Genomic DNA, 23,160 nt, shown 5'->3' on the forward strand with positions numbered 1-23,160 from the left:
CCTGCTTTGTACCACCTGCCCCCAAGTCAGAATTAAGGCAGATGGAGAGACCATCTACCCTAGCCATCTGCTCTGTAGGGAGTCAGCAGGCCCCAGGAAAGGCCGGGCGAGCCATACTCACTTCGTTAGCAGCTGATTGCCTAGAACTGTGCTTGCATTGCATGACTGCTCCCAGGTCCTGAGGGATGTTGGTCTGAGGCCCTATGCTGGGGTCAAGGGCAGGGGGAAGAAAAGGTGAGCCAGCACTGTGTCCTGGGAGAGCTGGCTGGCCAGGCTGTCCGGCTTCCGGTGGGAACCAGGCCTCCTGGAGATGTGGCAGAGCTGTGGGCCCAGGAGGCCTGGGTTGCCATGGATTCTGACCCGGCTTGTGGCAGAAGAAGAGGCAGTTTTGTCCCCCTCATTCACTATTCCTCTCGTCTCTCCACTGTTCCATCCTTCAGAGCTGTGGCCCTTTTGGCTCCAGCCTCTTTAACTCCATCCCGCAGGGATACAAGTGGACCAGCCGAGAGTGGTGCAGAGTTGAGGAAGCTGAGAGCACAGAGCTCAGGGTCAAAATGACTCGGAAGGGGACTTGGTGCAAGGAGTGAGGCCTCCCCAACTTTATCTGCTCTGTCCCAGGAGTTAAAAGCCTCTTGGAAGAGGGAACCCTAATGTAGACTATGGACTCTGGCTGATCATGGCGTGTCATTGCAGGTTCATCAGTTATAACGAATGTGCCGCTCTGGTGGGGGATGTGGAGAGTGGGGGAGGCTGTGCATCTGTGGGGACAGAGGGTATGTGGGAGCCCTGTGCACGGTCTGCTTGGTTTTGCTGTGAACCCAATCGCTCTAAAAAATAGTCTGTTAATTTTTTGAAGCCTATTGGTGATGAGGTGTACTGCAGAACCACCACCAGCCCCAGGGGAGTGGCCGGGGGTGTGGAGTTGAGACGGGGAGACGGCAGGAGTGCTAACCGGCTAGTTTGAATGGAGTGTGTTCCGCCTATGCTCTGCCTGCTCCCTGCTCTAAATTCCTCTGATGAATAGACTCCGTCTTCCTTCGTGCTGAGCGGCCCCGGTAGTGTCCCTCCCAGCCCAGCCCTGTGGTTTAGAGCAGCACCTCTCAAACTTCTTTGTGCCCATGGCTCTCCTGGGGGTCATGTTAAAATCAGATCTGATTCAGGAGGTCTGGGGTGGCCCTGAGCGTCCTTGTCTCCAGGTGATGCTCACGGTGCTGGTCTGTGGACCATCGCCATGGAAACGCAAAGGTCTGTGGCTTTGGCGTCAAGTCCGGGTTTGAATGGGGGATTTGCTGGTTAGTAGCTGTGATGTTTTTCGGCACATTATTCAGCCCGCCCGTGCCTCCGTGTTGTCATTCGTGCCTCTTTGTGGAGTTGGGAGGGTTCGGCGAGCAAAGGAGGCCCAGGAAATAAATGGGGATGAAAACACATTCTAACTGCCAGGAGTGATCTCTCCCAGACTCCAGCCCCAACTCGGTTCGCAAGGTATTTAAGCCCGGCTGCCTTGGGCTCTGGGCCCATGCAGCTACCAGTAAGTGCAGCAAAAATAGTAGCAAAGAAAATGAAGGAAACGTTGAATCGTGACTGAACAGCTCTCAATCCCTACCCACCACTCCTGGGGGCAGCCGCAGGCTCCCCCTGAGCCCCCAGTCACAGGACCTCCTTCCGACTGTGTTTCTTGCTGTGGGCGTTAAGAGTGACACTTTTCCAGTACTTTCTGACCACGGTTTGTCAGTTAAAATATGGCATATTGTTGGGTGTGTCTTTTTTGTATTTGTTTTTTTTTTGTTAATTCTCACCTGAGAATATTGTTTCCATTGATTTTTAGAGAGTGGAAGAGAGGCTTGGGAGGGAAGGAGAGAAACATTGATGTGAAAGAGACTTACCCAATGGTTGCCTCCCACACACAGCCCATCCCCAGGAGGGGGGCAGGGATCGGGGATTCAACATACAACCCAGGCACGTGCCCTTGACTGGGAATCGAACCTGGGACCCTTCGGTGTGTGGGCCGACTCTAACCACTGGACACACAAGCCAGGGCAGTTGGGCGGTTTTTAAAGAATTGGAAATAGCCACAATATTTGGGTTGTGGCTTTGTCAGTCCTTGAAGATAGGAAACATATCAAGTAAGAGTATCTGAGTGGTTTTCGGCCTGTTCTTCCTTCCACCGTTTGTAAAGAACAATAATTAGGCTTATCACTGTCCTGTCATGAACACTGCAGTCCTTTCCCCGCTCTTCCTGTCTGTAGACGTGTCTGGCCCTCCTGGGCCTTCCTGCCCTCCCGTCACTGTGGATGGGCGGGGTGTCGGGTTATTTCATTGCACGCACTTTCCTTCTCCCTAGTTCCATTCTGGGGTAAGTGCTGGTTTGAAGGCTGTCTTCCCCACTCCCCCGGAAGCTCTCGGCGGCAGGGCCAGGTTTCTTGTCTGCACAGCTGGATCCGTGGCATGTACGGCCACGCCTGCTTCAGAGAAGGTGCCGAATGGACGCTGATGAGCGAATCAGAATGGCCAGGGCTAGTGGGGACAGGCTGGAGCTCCATGCCTAAGAGGATGGAGAAGGTGACAATATCAAGGGTCTGATGCCCGCTGGTTTTGGCTTCGAGTCTCAGTTCTGCCGCTTGGCATGATCTTGAGGGGGTTTCTTTGGAGCCTCGGTTTCCTCTCCTGTTGGATGGGGGTGAGCAGACGTTCCTGTCCCCCAGAGTTAGTGTGAGAGGTCAATAAAACCCCAGGGGTAAAGCACTTGGCACAGTGCCCAGGCATCGGAGCAGCTCACGTGTTGGTTGTTATCATTTGGATCATTAGGAGGAATCTGCTCGGTGGGCACTTAGAGAGGTGCAGCCGCGTTTCTCCCCTTGTTCTCATTTCCCTTTTAATTTTCTTTACAAATGGAAACCAAACACCGAAAACGATAGCAGTCTCGTTCAGACACGGGCCTTCCACACCCGCCGGCACCCTCGCCGGAGCCCTTCTCTGGGCTGGGTGGCCTGGGAGGGTGAGTCTTCCGCTGCGGCTTCTCTTTCCTCCCACCTGGGCTCTGTGTGTGGCCTCACGGAGAAGGGCAAGTGCCAGTGACTCCCTGTCTGGGCATAGGCCGGGGTGCCCGCCCTGCTCTCAGCCCTGCTGTGCTGTGCGGGGCTGGGGGGGGGGGGGGGTCCGGGCAGGCTGGCTGGGCGGCAGGACTCCCGGGCGCGCTGGTCAGCACGGAGCCTGCTGTCCTGTGAGCTGGCCGTCCAGCTGCTGTCAGTCACCTCCCTAACAAAGCTGGTTTTTGGCTTCTGGGACAGCTGATTTCCAGGGGATTATTTGTATTACACACTTTAATGCTTTTTAATAGCAAATTTCTAATTAAATGGAAAGTCCTTTTGGAAGCGAGGGAGCAGCAGCTGCAGCAGGACCCAGCACGCAGCACTGACTGAGCCCAGAGGAGCGCAGTGAGGAGGCGGCGGCAGGGCTTGGGGGCTCGCGTGAGCGCCTGGGCGAGTGGGGCGGGGAGGCACCCGCGCCTGGCTGCGCCCCTTCCTTCTGTCACCTGCGGGCTAGAGAAGCAGCGGGCTCCTGTTTGCCCGAGGACAGGAGAGAACGGGTTGGGAAGTACTGCTGCCTCTGGTCCCAGTGGTAAATCACAGAAATACTGAGTTTGGGGTGGAATTTGGGGTTGAGTAACCAGATCCGATCAAATAAGGTAAGCAGTAAGAAGTGTAAACAGTCCTTAGGCCCTGGTTCAAACCTGGCAGGCCTGAGCCCTCGTGTGTCAAGCGAGGGGAACCATGGCACCCTAGTGATGGCTTAGTGCCTGGGTTTTAGGTTCTGGCTGGTCCCGCTTCGGTGGGGAGGGGATGTAGGGAGGCACCTCAGCCCTGATAAACGGCTCTGACACCAGAAATGGAAGCTGTCGTTTGGGGAAGAGAAAAGGTGGTTTTTCTGTGTCTGAGAACTTCACTGGTTGGCTCGGTGTCGGGCCATTCCTGAAGTGCTCTGTGAGGTGCTCCTGAAACTGCCGAGGGTAGGAGCGAAGGTCAGACAGGGAACTCTTTGGAACAGAGGTTTCCCATCCAGAGGGTTCAGGTGAGGGAAGGGACAGGAACAGCCAGACCGTCAGCCAAAGCATGGAGCTGTCTTTGCATTAGAATGATGCTCGGAGCTTGGCATTTAACCCAGAGGGTGGCTCTGTGGGCAGAAGCTTGTAGAGAACTCAGACATTAGGTTGGTTTTCTGCCCAAGAGCTCCGGAGGCAGGGAGTGGGAAGGGATTCTGCTCACCAGCCTTCTCTTGCAATTGGTGGGTTGCCATAGTCGGCTCCACGCAACGGCCTCCCAGACCCGTCGATGCTGCTGTAGGTACATTCGTGAATGGTCTCTCTCCCGGGCTCCGTTATTTGGTTGCCTGGGTGTGTGGGCCACTCCGCCTGTCTTATAGGAAACAGTGGGGTAGATGGGTCTTTGGAGACAGATAGAGCTGGATTCACGTCTTAGCCCACCATATCTTTGGCCTTTGGCAAGATATTGTATGTTCCTGCCCTAGCCAGTCTGGCTCAGTGAATAGAGCATCAGCCTGTGGACTGAGGCGTCCTAGGTTCGATTCCAGTCCAGGGTACATACCTTGGTTGCAGGCTCAAGCCCCGACCTCGTGTTATTATATGTTCCTGAACCTCCTGTGTCCTCATCTGTAGAATAGGAGTAATACTCATCTTACGGTGGTCGTCAGAAATAATAAACTCCTTGAAGGCAGGCCCGTTGTCCTTCCTAAACCTAAACCCCCTAGCACAGGGTCTGGCACATAGTAGGCACTCAGTAAATGCCTGTAGCATAAGTGGTGTATGCCGAGGGCTTACAGAAGGCCTGCGCATAATAAGCACTTCATGTAATGGTTTTCGTTGCCTTCGCGGATTGCCTCCCATGCTCACCATCATCATCTTCGCTCCACATGCCTTCCTGCTGGGCTCTCCCTCTCCCACTTCTCCCTTGACTCCTCTGAAAGGGCTCTGGGCTCTCCCATCTTGCCATTCTCTGCACCCCCACCCCCCCCTCGGTAAGCCCGGTGCCCCTCACTGAGCATCCCGTTGTCACTCATCCTATCCCAGGACCAGCTTCTCTCGGACCAGCCCCTCCGACGGTCCCTGCTTTTCTCTGTCTTCTTAGTTGCGTCTTAGCTGCGAAGCTTGTCTGAGGTGGTGACCAAGGCGCTGAACCTGGGGCCTGGGTGTCTCTGCGCCGAGACTGCATCACCTTGGATGGGGGAGCACTGGGCATGCGGTGCTCCTTCCGGAGAGAGCCCTGCGAGGCTGGCAGGAGGGCGAGGCTGGCAGGAGGGGCGGCGGGCGCGGGGTTCCTGGGGAGGAAGGAATAGGATCTGCAGGTTCCCTCTGTTAATGTCTGTCCCGTCTCCTCTCTTGCAGTGCGCCTCCACGACAGCATTTCGGAAGAAGGGTTTCACTACCTCGTGTTCGACCTGTAAGTGCACTTTCTGAGGATGCGGGGCCTTTCCTCCAGCTGGTTCGGCAGGAAGGCTCGGGAAAGGCCTGAGCCAGGCCTCAGCTCTGCCCGAAGGGAAGAATTTGATTTTGAGCTCCCTCTGGTCGCGGCGTGTTGCTGAGGGGTCTCTGCTCGCTCGGGGTCTCCCCAGAACGGCCATTGCCGTCGCATTTCTGTTCAGCAGCTCGTCTCGTGCAGATGCTTTTTTCTTGTTTCTCGGTGTGTGGTCCTTCGTGGAGAAATAGAATACAGCTCTTTGCATGACCTGAGAAATTCTGAGAATTCGTAGGTAGCTTTTGTTAGTGGTAAACGGGGCTCTAATTGGTCTCTCCTCCACTTGGTTGTAGTTTAATATCTTAAGAGTGGCTCTTCACCTCCGGAAGTGCCTCTTTGGTATTCCCAGGGTTGGGTTCTCTGTCCTTAGTCTCATCATTCTTCAGCTTCAAGGAGTAGGTCTGTTCTTTTTGGGCAACTGCATCTTAGTGTTTATGTTGGTCTCAAAACGATGCCTTTCTGAGTAGGTCAATTATTTTTCCTCGATCCCGGTAGAGTCATCTTTGCCAGAGGATTAGCTATCTGTAGGTTATGAAAGCAAATGTGCAGGAGGAAGGGAAGGCCCATGGTACCCCGAGGAGAAGCCCCATGTCATCGAAGGGTTGGGTGTGTTCTGGGCTCTCGGATGAAACGCACATACAGAGTCAGGGCTTCTTTAAAAGCTGTTCTACAGGGTGACTTGCTACCTGTTGGGTGCTAGGGTTGGTTGACTAACCTGCCTCCTCTGATCCTCTTTGTCTGTTGGTTGCAGTGTTACTGGTGGAGAGCTGTTTGAAGACATCGTGGCCAGAGAATACTACAGTGAAGCTGATGCCAGGTGAGACAGGGACCCTGTCGTTCAAGGGTGAATCGTGGCCATCTTAGGGGACCAGGCACTGTGTCTACTTGAAGAGTGTTTGGGGAAGATCAGAGAGCTCTTGTCTGGACAAACACTCTGTCGAGCTGGACTCGGGTGCATTTCGTGGATGATACAAAAAGCTAAAAATTCAACACTGGCAGACCGGATTTTTTCCAAAGCGCTTACGAGCCTCCATCTCCATCACCCCCAATACCTTTCCTTTGCACTCCCGTGTACTTGCAGGCATGCCCAAGGGTTGTCCCTGCCCCCTTTCTTTCCTTTGACAATTTCTACTGTGTATAAAGCATCCTGGGGGTGACCCAGAGATGGAGAAACGTGGCTTCTGTCCCAAAGGGTTAGCAATCCAGCCAGGAGCCTTTCTGCGAGACTTCAGCCTGGCCCACCATGGCCAGCCCCCATGGGCTCCTCAGGCCCGAGGACCGTTCTCGGCCACACCTCACAGCCCCACGCCCTGTGTGGAAGCCCTGGCAGCTCCTTTCTGTGACACAGCAGATTCCTCCCACACCACAGCTCTGGGCGCTTGTTTGGCCTGCCTTTCCCGCCCGGCTCCTCCCCCAGCCCCTCGTTTGCTCAGAGGGTGATGTCCGTACAACCTGGTTTTGATCATCCTGCCTGTAGCTTATCTGGCACATGTGGCAGCTCTAGCTGCCTCTGGAGAGGCGGGAGCACAGCTTCCTCACAAATTCTCAACTCAGGAGAGGCCATTGTTTGCTGATCAACTTCAGATGCTTCAGCCTCGGGAAGAATTCTCAAGTGGGGAGATGAATTCCAGTGCCAGCAGGGGAGGACCAGGCCCTGGGGCCAGAGGAGGTGGTGATAGCTCAGGGAGCTGGCGGGGAGGAGGGAGAGCTTGGGGGGATGACTGTACCAGTGGGCTTGGCCTGGCTCTGCTGGGACACTTCGCACTTTTGCCATTTTTGGCCAGAAGGCTCTCCCTGCTAGCCGGGCTCTGTTCTAATTATACATTTCTGTGGAGACTCGCCTCTTCAGCTCAGCCTTACAGTCTTTTTGGCCTCCTCTTGGGCTGTGTCCTGTAGGGCGGCCTGAGCCCCCAGGAGCCTCATAAGCCCCTTTGGCTCTGGTGGAAGCCCCAGTGTCAGATTTTAAGGAAGGAGTCGTAAGTCCGGGTCACCAGCCCAGCACTCCCAGACCCTACAAGCCTGTTCCATGTGCCTGGTAGTACTGCTGGCGGGGGCTCCGTTCTCTCAGCCATGTTTCTTCAACCTCAACCTTGGGGCTAGATTTTTTTTTTAATACGTTTTTATTGCTTTCAGAGGGGAAGGAAGGGGGGGAGAGAGACAGAAACATCAGTGGTGCGGAACTCGCAAGCGCTTTCCTTTTCCTCTTCTGGGGATGGTGACTTCGGCCATTCTCCGTGGCCCAGCGTTTGGCATACCGTCGGAGGCTGTCCTACAATGCAGCCTTTAACAAAACTAGGCTGTCCCGAACCCCTGGCAGTAGAATTGTTTGCCTTGATAAGAAGGTTAGGAAAGCACCAACATCTCCATGTGGCGTGTGCCCAGGCCGACTTCGCGGAGTTCGTGCTGTGAGACCTGAGGTTCTAATGAGCTCGTCTAAAACAACGAAGCGTGTCAGCAGGGCCTCTGGTGGGTCCGTGTGTGCCAGGTGTGTCTGTGACAGGATCACGCGTGTGCCAGGTGTGTCTGTGACAGGATCACGCGTGCTTCCCTTACTGGGGAGCAGAAAATCGCTGTGAAAGTATTGAAGGCACAAGCACAGAGCCAGAAAGCTAAATAAATTTAAAAATGAAGCTTTCTTTGAGTAATAAAAGCAATTAAAGGGCTAAAAGAAACATCAGTGATGATAGAGAGTCATGGATCGGCCTCCAGGCCCCCTACTGGGGATCGCGCCCGCAACCCAGGCCTGTGCCCTGACTGGGAATTGAACCGTGACCTCCTGGTTCATAGGTCAACTCTCAACCGCTGAGCCACGCCAGCTGAGCGGGCCAGGTGATTTTTTTGTTGTTGTGAGGCGCCCTCCTGTAGGTTGTAGAGATTTAGAAGCATCCCTGGCCTCTACCCACTAGATGCCAGTCGCAGCCAACCCCTCCGTTGTGACAACCAGAAATGTCTCCAGGCATTGCCAGATGCCCCTTGGGTGGCAGAATTGTCCCCCAGTTTTCATCACCGCTCTAGACTGTCGACACTCTGCCAAGAGTTTGACTGTAAGTGGGGCAGAATGGTTGGGAGTTGGGCAGCCTCATTCAAGAATCAGCATGACTGTGACTGTCTTAGTTTGTCTTTTTCTTAGCAAAATCATGATCAGAAATGCTCCTTTAGCTACTGTGTTTTGTTGGTTAAAATTTTTTTTTATGAGTGTATTTGAGCAAAACTGACAATTGCCAGGAAGCAGAATCTCAACTGGTTGAGAAAATGCTCTAGAAAATGGCAGTTTTACCACTTATGTTGTACATCAGAGTCTAAGGGCAAGCCGAAAGGGGGTTACATTGAAACCCATTGGTGATAGATTAGGGAGGTAGGAGAAACCAGAGGAGGAAATCTCTGGGGTTGGATAAAAAGTAAACCAAGTAGACTCGTGCTTTTACATTTGTGGGTATAGTTGACATGATAATAACAATGAAGGAATTTGTGGTGCTCTGGGGGGGGGTGACTGTGCTTTGAGAAGTGGGGTGGGGGAGAGGGGAGCGATTGTTTTGATATCCAAGGCTATGTAGTCAGGTATGTTATTTTAGATGCAAAAAGATGACCGGCTCAGTTAAGGTGAAGCTTGACCTTTGTTAGGGAAAAATACTGCCTTAGGACACAGCTACCTTCCATGAACTGCTTTTAGTTTAGACAGTTTTCGTTTCAGACCATCCTATGTGGTTACTTTTGGTCTCTGAGTTTGTAAAGCTGCCACGCAGGCCTCCCCTGAACTTGTCAGGTTTAGCAGGTGGTCCCTTTTTTATCCACACTTCCCCCTTTTGGTCATAAATCAATCCAAAGGACGCATTGATGACCAGCCTTTTGGTTGGATAATGTGGTCCCACGGTGCTAGGAAGGCTCATTCTTAGGAAGTCTTAGTGTCAGCTTTTTCTCGCTGATCCATGGACCATTGGGGATGGGACAAGACCGTAAACCTGAATGGAAGTCAAGGCTGAATTTTTCTCATAAGTGAAAAGCAGATACAGTGGAACCTCGGTTCTCGAACTTAATTCATTCCAGAAGGCTGTTCAAGAAGCGATCGGTTCGGAAACCAATCATTTTTTCCTATTAGAAATAATGTAAATTAAATTAATCCTTTTTTTTTAATCCATTCCGGACCCCCAAATGATTCCCTGGGTTGTGTGTGTGTGTGTGTGTGTGTGTGTGTGTGTGTTTTATATTTTTTATTGATTTCAGAGAGGAAGGAAGAGGGAGGAGAGAGGTAGAAACATCAATGATGAGAGAGAATAATTGACCAGCTGCCTCCTGCACGCCCCCCACTGGGGATCAAGCCCACAATCTGGGCATGGGCCCTGACCAGAATCAAATATGTGAGCGCCTGATTCATAGATCATTGCTCAACCACTGTGCCACCTTGGTACTCTTGATGGCCTCTTTATGTTTTAAAATGTGCTAATCTTTGCCTTCCCCAGCCACAAAAGCATTCTCTCCTTTGCTTGTTGCTTAAGATATGTTTTTTTTTGTCATGCTGAGGTATCAGCTTGAAAGGGTTGTCAATTCCAAAACCCAGAGTTTGGTTCCACAACTGAGACATTTTTCCTATGACAACTTGGTCAAGAACCGAATTGTTTGAGATGGGAGATTTTTGAGAAACAAGGTTCGACTATAAATGGGAGGCAGTCAGGTCCTATGGGCCTTCATAAAGAAAACCGTACAGACCGTTTTTAACCTTTAAGCGCTCGTGATCCGAGTTTTATTTGTCTCGCTTTTCTATATTTTGCATCTAGTATAACATTTATGTATGGTTTGAGGGCACACTATATACTTAGGTGCTCTGGGCCCCTTGGGGGGAAATTGTTTCTTAAAGGTGTCTCTGTACTGGTTTGATCTCCCCTGCCAGATGACAAACCTCAGGGCAGGCACTGGGCTTACTCATCTTTATAGCCTGTGTGGTGCCCCTAGGTACCCAGTCAATGTTGAAATGAACGTGCGTGTACCTACCCCAAAACAACTTAGGTTAAGGGGACTCTCCTTCCCAAGTTGCCACCACAGGCCTCTTCTCCTAGGACAGAGTTACGAGAGGGGGAAAGAGAAGAGAGGAAGAGGTTTGTTTCCCTTCCCAGGGGTCTGGGGTGTCTCCAATACCTTGGAAACAAACTGGGTTGCGTTGGACCTTCACAGTCTCAGGAGGCATGGTGGACGCTGTTCTAGTTGCTCCTTGGCGGTTTTCTATCGGGAGACTCTGGACAGTCCACTTAATCTGCCTGGGACTCCGGTTCTCCTTCTGTAAAATCGGTTGAGCGAGATGCTGTCCGCAGCCCAAGGTTATGTCTTACTGTTCAGTGATGTTCTGTGAGCCCGTGACCCAGCTCCGTGAACCCGTGCTACAGGTTTTACACGCTTCAGTCCACAGCGTGTGGCTGTGAGTGAATGAGGTGGTTTAAACTCTCGCCGACATTTCTTTTCCTTCTGCTTTTGCAGCCACTGTATACATCAGATTCTGGAGAGCGTTAACCACATCCACCAGCACGACATCGTCCACAGGGACCTGAAGGTACTCCTCCGGCTCCCCGTTCGCTTCCTGCTTGTGAGGCGTTGTCGCCACCTGGTGCCGGATGGCGGTACTACGCGGACCCACCCAAACTGGGCCCCCTCTGGGCCCAGGGGTAGGTGCCTCACAAGGTTCTGTCTTTTCCCTTACGCAGCCTGAGAACCTGCTGCTGGCGAGCAAATGCAAGGGTGCCGCGGTCAAGCTGGCCGACTTCGGCCTGGCCATCGAAGTCCAGGGAGAGCAGCAGGCTTGGTTTGGTAAGAGTGACCCCGTCTTCCTGGAATGCAGCCCCCGCCCTTCCTCCTCTTCCTGATCTGCCTTCCTCCTCCAGAACTAGCAGCCAGACCCTTAATGGTCCTGGCCTCCTCAGGGACTGGAGGAGAGGGAGGGTGTAGAGCTCCCCGCCGGCCCTACATGACTCAGTGCAGTGAGCCTGGCTGTTGTCAGCACTGTGTTCTTGCTGCCTCTGGGGAGGACGCGAGTTCCTGGTAGGCACACGGACTTGCCCTCTGATTGAGATTCCGGGCACTGCACGAAGCCCAGCCTGTCACCTCTTGCGGCCCATGTCCTGGGAGCTTGGGTAGCAAAAAGCATCAGAAGTGAGAAGGGGCTCGGGGAAGATGGCTGATGTGGATCCAGTGAGAGAGAAGGTGGGTTCAGCGTGCCTCCTCCCTCTCTCCTGCTGCAGGTTTTGCTGGCACCCCGGGTTACTTGTCCCCTGAGGTCTTGAGGAAAGATCCCTATGGAAAACCTGTGGATATCTGGGCCTGCGGTAAGCCCATTCCACACGCGCAGCTTCTCCGCGATAAGGGCCCCTGACGCGGAGCGAGGGCGAGAGAGAGGCATTGCTCTTCTCCGCGGGCCCCACAAGGGTCTGGTACATGTGAAATCACGGCGTGTGCTCTAGTGCCCCTGGATGGCCATTCCCACCACGCCCTGGTCCCAAGTACTTTCCGTTCTGTTTACATCTCCTTGAAGAGGGATTTGCCCACGCCTTAGAGCAGTGGTTCTCAACCTTCCTAGTGCCGAGATCCTCTAACCCTTTGTGGTCCAATGTTATTTTTGGAATTCAAACAGTCTGGTCCAAATTAATTGACGGGATTGAATGTTGAACTTCTTAATGTTCTTATTGCTGGACGTTGGACCTGCTCCTAGCGCCTGGTCTGTCGAGTCAGCCTCGAGGTTGGACCGAAAAGGGTTAATACAGTTCCTCATGTTGTGGTGACCCCCAATTTCATTGTTACAAATTGAACATAATTAAAGCATAGTGATTAATCACAAAAACAATATGTAATTATATATGTGTTTTCCGATGGTCTTGGGCGACCCCTGCGAAAGGGTCGTTCGACCCCCCAAAGGGGTCGCGACCCACAGGTTGAGAACCGCTGCCTTCGAGGATGTGCTGTGCCTCAAGAAATCCCTGGCGTGGCGTGGCGTGGCGTGGCGTCACGGGGAGTGAAGCGTAGCAGGAAGGGCTGGAGGCCTGGCATCGTTGGCCAGGACCCACTTCTACCTCTGCTGTGGCCCTTGACTCTCTGGGTGGCTCTGAGGCCTGTGTGGGTTTTCCTCAGCAAAGAGAGCGACTCACCCCAGTGACCTGTGCTCTGTCTCGTAGGAGTCATCCTGTATATACTCCTGGTGGGATACCCCCCCTTCTGGGATGAGGATCAACACAAGCTGTATCAGCAGATCAAGGCCGGAGCCTATGATGTAAGGACCCATTTGTTCCTACCCCGTGGTCTCTTCCCAGGGAGGGGGCAGGGTGCCAGGAGGGGGCGGGGGGCTTGGAGGACGCAGGGACTGGCATACAGGTCTCCATTCTTGCCACCCACTGTCCCAGGGAGTGACTTTTTTGCAGCCATTCTTGGTGTCTGTAAAACCAAGGAGCCCGCTGAAACCCTTGGGCGTGGAGGGGTGGTGTGCCGTCTAACACGGGGAGAAGGAGTCTGGCACCCTCCGCTGCGCTGGGGCCTGGGGCACGTTGCTGGATCACTGCTTCCTCCCAGTAGATAGGCAGGGTTGAACCAGAAGATGTTGGAGTCCCTTTCCTGCTCTGAGCTCGTATTCTAACCATGCTTGCTGGCTTCCTGTGCTGACACAGGTGCTGGGATACCCCAGGGCTTCCCTGACTCCTTCCCGGGCAGCTTTAGGTAGCACGCACTACCCCTCTGATGAAGATAGAGCCTACCTTTCAGGGTGTGAGGCTCGCCAATTTCATATCCCTCCTGCCCCTTCTTCTGCTCCTCAGTTCCCATCACCAGAGTGGGACACGGTGACCCCTGAAGCCAAGAACCTGATCAACCAGATGCTGACCATAAACCCCGCAAAACGTATCACAGCCGACCAGGCTCTCAAGCACCCATGGGTCTGCGTAAGTGTCTTCACCCGGGATGGAGGGGATCAGTGTGCCCTCGCACCCTCCTCGCCCTTTTTATTAACGAGCAGAGAATAATTATTCTGGGCCCTGAGCAAGGTCTCAGCAGAGAGGGAGGGGCCCGGAGCTTGGAGGGATTCAGGGAGGCATATGGGGCTAATTGGCCTCTGTCCGTCTCTCTCCCATTCACTTGTCAGGTGTGAGTTGGTTCTGATCTTGAACGAGGGCTTTTCTGCAGACTCTAGGTCAGTGGTTCTCAACCTTGGCTGCACATTAGAATCACCTGGGAATCTTTTTAAACTCCTGATTTCTGGGCCTCATCCTTTGGAAATTCTGTTTCTTTGTTATGGGGTGGGGCCACAACATTAGTAACAAAGAAACAGAATTTCCGGAGGATGAGGCCCAGAAATCAGGATTTTAAAAAGATTCCCAGGTGATTCTAATGTGCAGCCAAGGTTGAGAACCGCTGCTCTAGGTAGTTGATGAGAGAAAGCAGCTGGCACAGCCCAAAGTGAATTGCCAAACTTACGGTGCATATTACGACTTTAGCTCTCATACAAACTCTAATGGAAATGTAACCAAGACTCAGCAGTAACAAAGGGGGGCTCTGAACAATTAAAAAGAGCACCCTGAATTCAGTCATAAAGCTCACCCTAGGAGAGCCCTGGGGCCTCCCAGTGTGGGTGAGCATACTCTCGTTTCCACACACAGTCCTAGCAAGCTGAAATCATCGGTTCAAGCAAAGCAGAGGGTTTGCTACAGCTAGGCCATCTGACAGCCGTAATGCATTTATTTATCATTCCTGTGTTTTCTGATTGCCTCTTGGGTGCTGGTCACCATGTGGGTGCTGGAGATACGAAGATGAATGAGGCATGGTCCCTCCCCCAAAGATCGCAAAGATTATCCAGGGAGACGGGCACTCGAATATACAACCACTCTGTGATGTGACAAGTACATAAAAGAATCTACTGAGTGCTTAGGTGCACCTGCAGTCTCTGAGGGAGGTAGGATTACTGAGGGCTGCATGGAGGAGGTGACCAGGAGTTCCTCAGGATGATAACCTGCAGACAGGTTAGCTTGGGCCAGGGTGAGAGGCCACAGGGAATTGTAGTGGGTTTAAGGAATGTTAGTTTGCAAGAGAATGAAGCCCATACAGGTTTCTGCCTAAGGAGTTTAGATTTTATTCTGAAAACATGGGGAACCATTTGTAATTGAGAAAAACCACTTTGGAGGCTGTGTAGAAAATGGACGGAAAAGGAAAGAGGCTGGGGGCAGAGAGCTCAGGACGCTTGTCATTGTCTCGACAAAGCCAGGTGAGGTCTCGGCTAAGGCTAATGATACAGTGGGCAGTGTGGCAAGAAGAGGACAACTTTGAGATATTTGGGAGACCGAAAGCATCGAAAGAATTGAGTAACTAGTTGGATTTGGGGAGAAGAGAGAGGGCTCTATGGGGACTGCCAGGTGTTGAGTTGATAACTGATGGAGGGTGGTACCATTCATTGACCCAGAAGAAACCCAGGAGAGAAGCCAGTTTGTGAGAAAATACGCTGATGATGAGTACGGTGTTCGAGGGCCTCCGGCTGGCGACGTTCCGAGGGTGGTTAGAAACACGGTTCCAGAGACTGGAAAAGTGAAAAGTTGGAAATGCAGGTTGTAGTCCTTTTTGTGTAGGTGCTGTTGAGACTGTGGAAATGGGTGGGGTTGCTTCTTTGCTAGTTGACTTTTCACTGTGGGCTTGTGTAAGAGAAGAGATGGCCACCGAACACGGCATGTCGCGCCGGAGTTAGAGGAGTCTGCAAAGGGACCGAGAATGAGAACTGCCATGTAGGAGGAGGAGCAGGAGCAGGAGACCCTAAGAAACAGGAGGTTTTAGTAAGGGAGTGTCTGTAATCACACGCTTTAGAGCAGCGGTCGCCAACCTTTCAGACCTCACGGACCACCGGTTGGCAACCGCTGCTCTAGAGAGTCCAATAAAGACAGAAAAGAATCCATCGGTTCTGACCGATTAGAGGCCATTGTTTCATTGTGTTTGCTGATAGAGGCAGGGGAGTGGGATAGACCTGTGTAGCCTGTTTTCTGTGAGGTGAAGAGCGAATGGGGCTGAAGGGAGAAAGAAGTGGTACTACTTAGAAAAGACAGATGGGTTAGGCCAGGGGTCCTCAAACTACGGCCTGCGGGCCACATGCAAATACAAATATTGTATTTGTTCCTATTTTGTTTTTTTACTTCAAAATAAGATATGTGCAGTGTGTGTAGGAATTTGTTCATAGTTTTTTTTAAAACTATAGTCCGGCCCTCCAACTGTCTGAGGGACAGTGAACTGGCCCCCTGTTTAAAAAGTTTGAGAACCCCTGGGTTAGGCCGCCGTGGTCGGCAAACCGCGGCTCGCGAGCCACATGCGGCTCTTTGGCCCCTTGAGTGTGGCTCTTCCACAAAATACCGCGTGCAGGCGCGCACGTACAGTGCGATTGAAACTTCATGGCCCATGCCCAGAAGTCGGTATTTTGTGGAAGAGCCACACTCAAGGGGCCAAAGAGCCGCATGTGGCTCGCGAGCCGCAGTTTGCCGACCACTGGGTTAGGGGAGTTTTAAAATTTTTGTTTAAGGAGAGGCTTGACTACAATATATAGATTGCAGAGAAGAGTATAATCTGGAGTAAGGGGTTAAAAATATTAGCTGATTGGGGAAGCAAAGGCCTGGATAGCTCCAAGCCCAGGGGGAGGGGTCAGCGCTGGACTTGGGGTTGGATGCTGCTGCTGGGACCCGGATGAGGTGCAGGTGGGTGACAGCCAGACTGAGGGTGGGGGTGTTGAACTTGAGGTTCTTTCCTGATGAGCCATCCTTCCTCTTGGTGCGGAAGTTGACGCTCTGGAGGAAGAGGTGGAATGCGAGAGGAGGTTGGGAGAGTTGCTCTGGGAACCAGGAAAGGGAGCAGCCCGGGGATGGGGGAGAGACGGCCGCGCGGCCCGTGGGTTGTGGGCTCCAGGCGGCATGTGGTAGGATGTCTTTTTCTGGCAGGCTGGCCAAGACAGCAGCAGCAAAGGGAGGTCGCGATAACTGAAAATGGGCTCTCGGGAATAGGGGCAGTAGGGTGTCCCGGGGTCCTGTGGCAGGCCCCACCCCCCACTATCCTGTCTGTCTCGGTGGCTGCGAGGACATGGCCGGTCTGTGCTGTGTGGTAACCGATGCTTGTGCCGCTGACCCTGAGTCATCTGAGAGACGCGTATCACGTCCCATGGCCTCTGTGTAAGGGGGAAGGAAGTTAGCTCTAAGTCGGTGAAGAAAACTTCCTTCCAGAATGATAAAAAGCTCCTGAGATCACAGCGTCATTTAGGCCCTTGTTGGGGGGACGTTAAGAGGAGTTCCTTGGGAGGAACCAGCGTTCTCTGTCGAGAGCAGGACCCGGGCTGTCGGGGACTCGGCCGCTGCTCAGGCACAGCTGCTGCAGGAGGCGGGCACGAGGGTCACAACACGCAGGAACTCCGGGTCCTTCGCCTCCTCTTCGCAGAGGATGAGCGTGCTCCTCCGGCCCCCTCCTCACGGAGCGCGGTGTCTCGTGGTCAGATTCTCGTCCTTCCCTAACCTTGAGTTCTGGGTCGTGCTTTTGTTCTAAAAGCCGTTTTCATGCCCGTGACCTCATTTTCTCTTCTGAGCGCCTGTAGGGCGGCTTGAGCGCATGGCCGTCAGCGCAGGGACTAGGGTGCGGGGCAGAGAATCTCGCTGGGGACTCACGGGCGTGTCTGTCTGGCTTCCAGCAACGGTCCACGGTGGCCTCCATGATGCATCGTCAGGAGACGGTGGAGTGCTTGCGCAAGTTCAATGCCCGGAGAAAACTGAAGGTGAGTCTTGCCTTCCGGGCCCCCGGCGCCCTGAAACCGTACCTCTGACAGTGTACCCCCTGCCCCATCACAGAAGGAAGCTCTCCTCCCGGCTGGAGCTGAGCTGTGAAAGCTGCACCTGGCGGGGGTCCTGAGAGACCTGATGTCTTCAGGCTCCAGCCAGCAGCTGCCCTCTGCCTGGGACCAGGCACCCCTCTTCCGGGGTCCGGTTGGGTTCACAGGACCCTCTTCTTTCCACAGGGTGCCATCCTCACGACCATGCTTGTCTCCAGGAACTTCTCAGGTATGTTTCCCAGCCGGGCACTCTGATTCCACTGAGGTGAGTGGGTCGGAACAGGGCGTTGCCATGTGCTGCCGTCCTAGTGCTGGTGTCTCGGCCACCCTGGGCCAAGATGACGAGGACCCTGCTGCTGCTGCTGCTGGGCCCTGGGCCCTGGGATCCGGGGCTTTCCTCGGATTCGGGTTTATGAGCTCTGTTCCTGGAATCTCCCGGGGAGCAGCCTGCCTGGCCTCCCACTTACCTGGTCCCTGGGAATTCTGATTTCGTTCTCTGAAGAGCTGGCAGCACTCTGAAGGTTTTAGCCCATCTCTAGGCTGTTGGAGGATGTGCCGGGGGAGGCCGAGGTGAGAGGCAGGGAGGCTGCTCAGTCGCCACCAGTAATTCGCAGATTTGGGGACGCTCTCTACTCCATTGTGTCCAAGTAGAGGTGACTGGTGGACATTACTCCAGATGCGTGAGCCTTTTCAGCAACGGTGCTTAGAATGTTCTCTGCGATATTAGCTGTGAAAGTGAAGAAACAGAGACCAGCAGGGTGGAGGGGGAGGCACTTGCTTAAATTTGCATGAGGAATGAGGGAAGTTGGGACCAGTGCTTTGTAAATCACACTTGACATTTCTTTTTAAGATGCAAGACACTCCGCCTCCTCCCCACCCAGCCCCCAGCCCCACCCCCACCCGTCATTGTTTGCCCTCAGCTGGGAAGCACAGTGGCTTTTCTGTGAGAAAAAGATTCATGTCAGGACTCCCTGAAGACAGAAGTCCTCTTCTCTGCTTGCCCTTTTCCCTGCCCTTCCCTCCCCCTGACCCCCGGACCCACTGCTTTGGTTCAAGACGCCCTGCTCTCAGTCTTACAACAGGATCCGCTCCCTTGCTTTCCTTCTGCACTGCCATGGCGAGGGTTGGCGGGGAGGCTGGCACAGCAGCCGCTCTGGGCAGAGGTTGCTCCCTCGAGCCTGAGTCCTGGTGGGCTCGTCCGTGTTGGTTCCGGGCAGCCTGAACCCCTGGCTCTGAGGAAGCCACGGGGCGCGGACATGGGGCCTCCAGAGCCGTAGCCCGAGTGAGAGCCACAGGGCCCTGGAGGGTCAGGACTGGAGAGTGAGCCGAGAGTGTCCCCCAGGCCGTCCCCTTGACCCTGGCTGGGGCTCGTCCCTGTGTTGTGGACACCCACGAGGGGACGTCCACCACTCACAGGTGGGAGCAGGAGGGCACGTCCCACCTCGTGCCCCCAGTGCTGCTGCGCATTCCTCACAGCGTCTACGTTCTTGGTTTAAGAGCCTTTTGTAGGACGCTCAAGGGCGTTGCTGTGTTGCCCCTAGAACGGTGATCCGTTCTCTCTCTGAGTGGAAGGAATGTGAAGACCGGCCGCCGGGAAATCAGTAGCATGTGCCCCGTCCCGTGGCCGCGGGCCTCTGCCTCTTTCCAGGAAACCGGTGGCCTGGTCTCAGGAGGCCGGTCTCTGTTAGAACAAAGCACCTCCGCTGAGCCCTAGAGCGCCGCCTGCCCTCGCTGCCCGGCCTCGTCCGGCCTTTGCGTTCCCTTCGCCCTGGGCCAGAGGAGACCGGCAGCTAAGACACTGCCAGGCTCAGGGTGACCTTCCTGCCCCGCCTCTGGGCAGGTGAGGACAGGGCCCGTCTCAGGAGCCTGCAGCAAGGGGTGTGCAGGTGGAATCCAGAAGGAAGGTCGCCAGTGTGTTTCTTGAGGAACGAGCGAGGCTGTGTTCTGAGTAGATCCCAGACAGGGCGTAGCGTAGCCCGGAACCCTAGCACAGTGGTCGGCAAACCGCGGCTCGCGAGCCACATGCGGCTCTTTGGCCCCTTGAGTGTGGCTCTTCCACAAAACGCCGACTTCTGCGCGTGGGCCACGAAGTGTCAATCGCACTGTACGTGCACGCCCGCACGTGGTATTTGTGGAAGAGCCACACTGAAGGGGCCAAAGAGCCGCATGTGGCTCGCGAGCCGCGGTTTGCCGACCACTGCCCTAGCGGGTTGGCTGGTGGCAAAATCAGGGCTCCTGCCGTGGATTGCTTGGGCAGCGTGGGCTTTCTGTCTGGGCCTCGCTTCTTGGCATCTTCACCCTCAGAACCCTGAGGGACACAGGCCGCGAAAAGCTGCCCCTCTGGCTCCCTGCCTGAGAGGGAGAGCAGCCGGTCTCTAAGGAGCCAGGGATGTGGGACGTCCGTGACCTTCCCGGGCCCTGAGTGCTCGGCTCTCCACCGTCCAGAATGCGGCCAGAGGAGCGGGCTGCCCTGTGCGCGGGGCTCTCTGAAAATGCCCGCAGTCAGGCTTCCTGGGGAGAAAGGTTGGGAAGTGGGGCTCAGAGTCCTCACAGCCTCTCACCAGCCAGGCTCCTCCCTGTAGCCAGACCCTCACCCGAGGTGGTCACAGGACACGTGCTGGGACCGTTCCCCGGAGGGGAGCCGTGGCGTTCCCTGCCCCCGGCTGAGCCCAGTCCTCTCAGGTCCCCAGACTGCTGCCGGGCTGGCTGCACCTGCTCCTCGGCCTCCCCCGGCGCCTTCGCTCCCCCAGCTCGGCTGGCTTGGCCACGCCGCCCGCCCGGACCCTGCTGTGCGCGGGCGGCCAGCGGGCTCCTCGCTGGGCATGCTCCTGCGGACTGGCCCCGTGGCTTTGCGGCAGCTCTGTGCACTGAGAGACTGTATCCCCTCAGTTGGCAGGCAGAGCTCCGCCCCCGCCTCGCCTGCCGCGAGCGCCGCCGGCCTGGCCGGGCAAGGTACGTGGCATGAGTCCTCCCCGACCGACCGCCTGCCTCGGCTCCCTGCCACCCCACCAGGAGGGCCAGCATGCCAGGCCCACTCACCAGGGAGGCGAGTCCCATGCTTGCGGGCTGAGATGGGCATGCCGATGGACCACCTAACTTGGCATCTGCGAGCGCCTTGGTGTTACGGAGCCCCCTAACCAGCCATGCATGCTGGGCGCTTGCCAACTCTCAGGAGGCAATAGCCTGGGGACATGGAGCGGGGCAGCAGGGGGCTTTAGCCTGGCCTCCCTGTGCGGGCCGGAGGACTGGGCTTCAACGGTCCTGTTGGAGACCCCACAGAGGAAGCCACGCCCCTCGAAATGGTGAAGCCTGGCATTTCAGGCCTTCGGTCTGCAAGGCTAGAGAGTGCTGCTGTGGAGACAGCGTCCTGGGTTTGGATCCTAGCCCTGCCACACCCTGAGCAAGCTACATCCGCTCTCCCAGCCTTAGTTTTCTCATCTCTCCGGTGGGACTGACAAATATCATGGTGGTGATTATGATCATATATGTTGAAGGCTCTCAACCCTGCCTGTACATGACAGGCAGCTTGTAAAAAAATACCCATGCTGGGACTCCACCCCAGACAAAAAAAAATCAAGAATCCCTAGGGCATGGGGTAGTCTTATATGTAAGCATTTTTTTTAAAGCTCCCCAACTGATTCTAATGGGCAGCCGGAGTTAAGAATTCTGATGTATGTAAAGCATTTACTATAGTAGGTGGTCAGGCCTCGTAGTAAATACGTTAAAAACGTAACTTTCGAATCACCCCATCATGACTAGAGGGAGGTTGGGCCAAAGGCCATTTTGGGGGGTCAGAATTCTTGTGATGGAAGGACCCCTGTTCTCAGTGTAGAGAGGTGGGACTCAGTGTGGGCTGAATGGCCACCTGCAGGCACGGGTGGCAGCAGCTAACACTGGCCGAGTATTTGCCATGTGCCAAGCACTCTGCTTAGTCCTTTGCCTGCATGATCCCTTGGGATCCCATCACTGTCCTGTGACCCAGGCCCTGTTTCACCCCATTTTGTGGGTTGAAAAAAGCTGAGGCTCGGATGGGTTCAGCACCTCCCTCCAGGTCACACAGCGAGCAAGTGGTAGAACTAAGATGCAAACCCAGCGAAGTCCAGGGGATCAGACAGTTGAGCTGATTCCATCTCCCTGTGCCTCCCAGACTCTCCCATCTCCTGTCTGCTCCCAGCCATCCTGCACAGAGCTCATCAGCTTGAGCACCGCCCTGTGCTGGCTGGACTCTGTTTAATGCCTTGTCCTTCTGCCCGGTCCTTCTGCTCAGTGGGTTCAGAGAGTGGACGCGGGAAAGGGTGGCAGACAGGACCCAGTAAACCTGGTAAGGACCTGCTCCGTCAAGGCTTCACCCCCCGGCAGAACCCTCCTGTAGGTGGTCCTGGCCTCTGTGTCTGTGTCTGTCTGTCCTCACGTCTGGTCTCCTTTGTGAACTGTGACACTCCCGTTTCTCGAGAACACTCAGATGTCTTGCATCCTTCCGGCTTGGCCATCCCGAGAATCTCCGTGGCACCTAGGGGCGGAGCCCTCACCTTTCACCCTGGCGCTCCGCTCTGGGCCCGGGTGGAAGCTGTCGGAGGCAGAGTGCCCAGCGCCCCGGGCGGCTCCAGGACTGAATGTGGTTTCTCCTCCTAAGCACAGTGTGTCCCTGTTTCTGCCGAGCCGTCTTCCATGGCAGAGGAGACCCTGGGGTCCCACCCCGAGGGCCTGATGCTGCTTGAGATGTCCTTCGTGCTTTGGGGCTGCCAGGCAGTGCTCTGCTCCTGGGGGTTTCCGGAGACTCCGGCCCCCTTTGCAGACACAGCAGTCTCTGTGGATCCAGCTGCCAGGCGTCAGGTTGAAGACGGGGTGCCACGCGAGAGACTTGATTTTCCTCTTTGTTTTCACAGCTGCCAAAAGCCTATTGAACAAGAAGTCGGACGGCGGCGTCAAGGTAGGTGTCTCCACCCTTGTCGCCGGAGACCGGCCTCTCTCTCCTGCAGCCATTGATGGGGATTCTTGGCCCCTTATTCCCCCCTTTCCCTGGGACCCTTCCTGTCCTTGCTTTTCTGCTTTAAACCAGAAACCTGTGTGCTCGGAACAGCAGGTTCCACTGGCCTGAGAGGGCAGAAGGCAGGTGTGTTTCTCCTGAGCCTAGCTGATCCAAAAGACCCCGGGGAACCGATCCAAACGATGGTTTGACTAAAGCTGAATCCTGAGCTTGACTTCCAGACAGGTGCCTCATTTGTAGGGCTTTTGACTCTCTGGGTTTTTTTAAAGTCATTTTGGTTAATTTTTTTTCTTTCTTGTTCTTTCTGAAGCACAAACCCTTTTTTATCAAATGAAAGCAAAGTTTGCCTGAAGCCATAATCCTTTTGGTCTTTCCTTACCTCGAAGCACTTCTGGGACCCAGCTCAGCTACCTCTAAGTGAAAGTGTCTTAAACTCTATCAGGGCATAGGCCCCTCAGAAGCAGGCGAGGGACAGGGTATGCACAGCTTTCCCGTTAGGTAAGGGAGCTTTCCTGTGGGGCCAGGGAAAGAGGAGGGACTAGGGGCCTGCAGGGACCAGCGGGAACCCCTAGAGTGAGTGGCTGCTTGGCCAAAGTGGAGGAGAGGTGGCTGGGGGTCCTCACAGGGCGCAAGGTGTCCTGTAGATGCCTTGGGGTCGGAAAGGGCTGGGGACAGGGCGTGGGATGGGAGTTCATGCTATCAGTTTACACCACGGAGAATTTCAAACTGAAATTATCCAAACCTTTAAATCCCAGCAAATGTTTAAGCTACGCCTTTCCCCAGGATCCTCTGTCCCCAGCTGAGATATACACGTGTGCCCCATTTCCTCGCCCGCCCACCTT

At 54.7% G+C, this 23,160-nt stretch overlaps 2 protein-coding genes across 22 annotated transcripts in view; both read left to right on the forward strand.

Annotated features, from left to right (window-relative positions):
* CAMK2G (calcium/calmodulin dependent protein kinase II gamma) overlaps positions 1-23,160 on the forward strand; it is a 59,351-nt gene that overhangs the window by 15,602 nt on the left and 20,589 nt on the right. For 11 of the 21 annotated variants that reach the window (XM_059662314.1, XM_059662326.1, XM_059662328.1 and 8 more), the window contains 11 exons: positions 5,399-5,453; positions 6,280-6,345; positions 10,995-11,067; positions 11,219-11,321; positions 11,753-11,836; positions 12,680-12,774; positions 13,313-13,435; positions 17,194-17,277; positions 17,518-17,560; positions 20,221-20,283; positions 22,218-22,261. In XM_059662314.1, coding sequence (XP_059518297.1) covers positions 5,399-5,453; positions 6,280-6,345; positions 10,995-11,067; positions 11,219-11,321; positions 11,753-11,836; positions 12,680-12,774; positions 13,313-13,435; positions 17,194-17,277; positions 17,518-17,560; positions 20,221-20,283; positions 22,218-22,261 — 833 coding nt within the window. The remainder of the gene's footprint in view (positions 1-5,398; positions 5,454-6,279; positions 6,346-10,994; positions 11,068-11,218; positions 11,322-11,752; positions 11,837-12,679; positions 12,775-13,312; positions 13,436-17,193; positions 17,278-17,517; positions 17,561-20,220; positions 20,284-22,217; positions 22,262-23,160) is intronic. The other 10 variants (XM_059662315.1, XM_059662320.1, XM_059662322.1 and 7 more) reach the window with 1 other exon arrangement.
* On the forward strand, positions 7,748-8,875 carry LOC132214599 (large ribosomal subunit protein eL34-like; the record flags this gene model as incomplete). The annotated part of the gene is made up of 2 exons (XM_059661950.1): positions 7,748-8,013; positions 8,046-8,875. Coding segments are annotated over 2 exons (366 nt in total), but the record flags the coding sequence as incomplete, so codon positions are not given.

This window comes from Myotis daubentonii, chromosome 13, assembly GCF_963259705.1.
Source record: "Myotis daubentonii chromosome 13, mMyoDau2.1, whole genome shotgun sequence".
Taxonomy (NCBI): Eukaryota; Metazoa; Chordata; class Mammalia; order Chiroptera; family Vespertilionidae; genus Myotis; species Myotis daubentonii.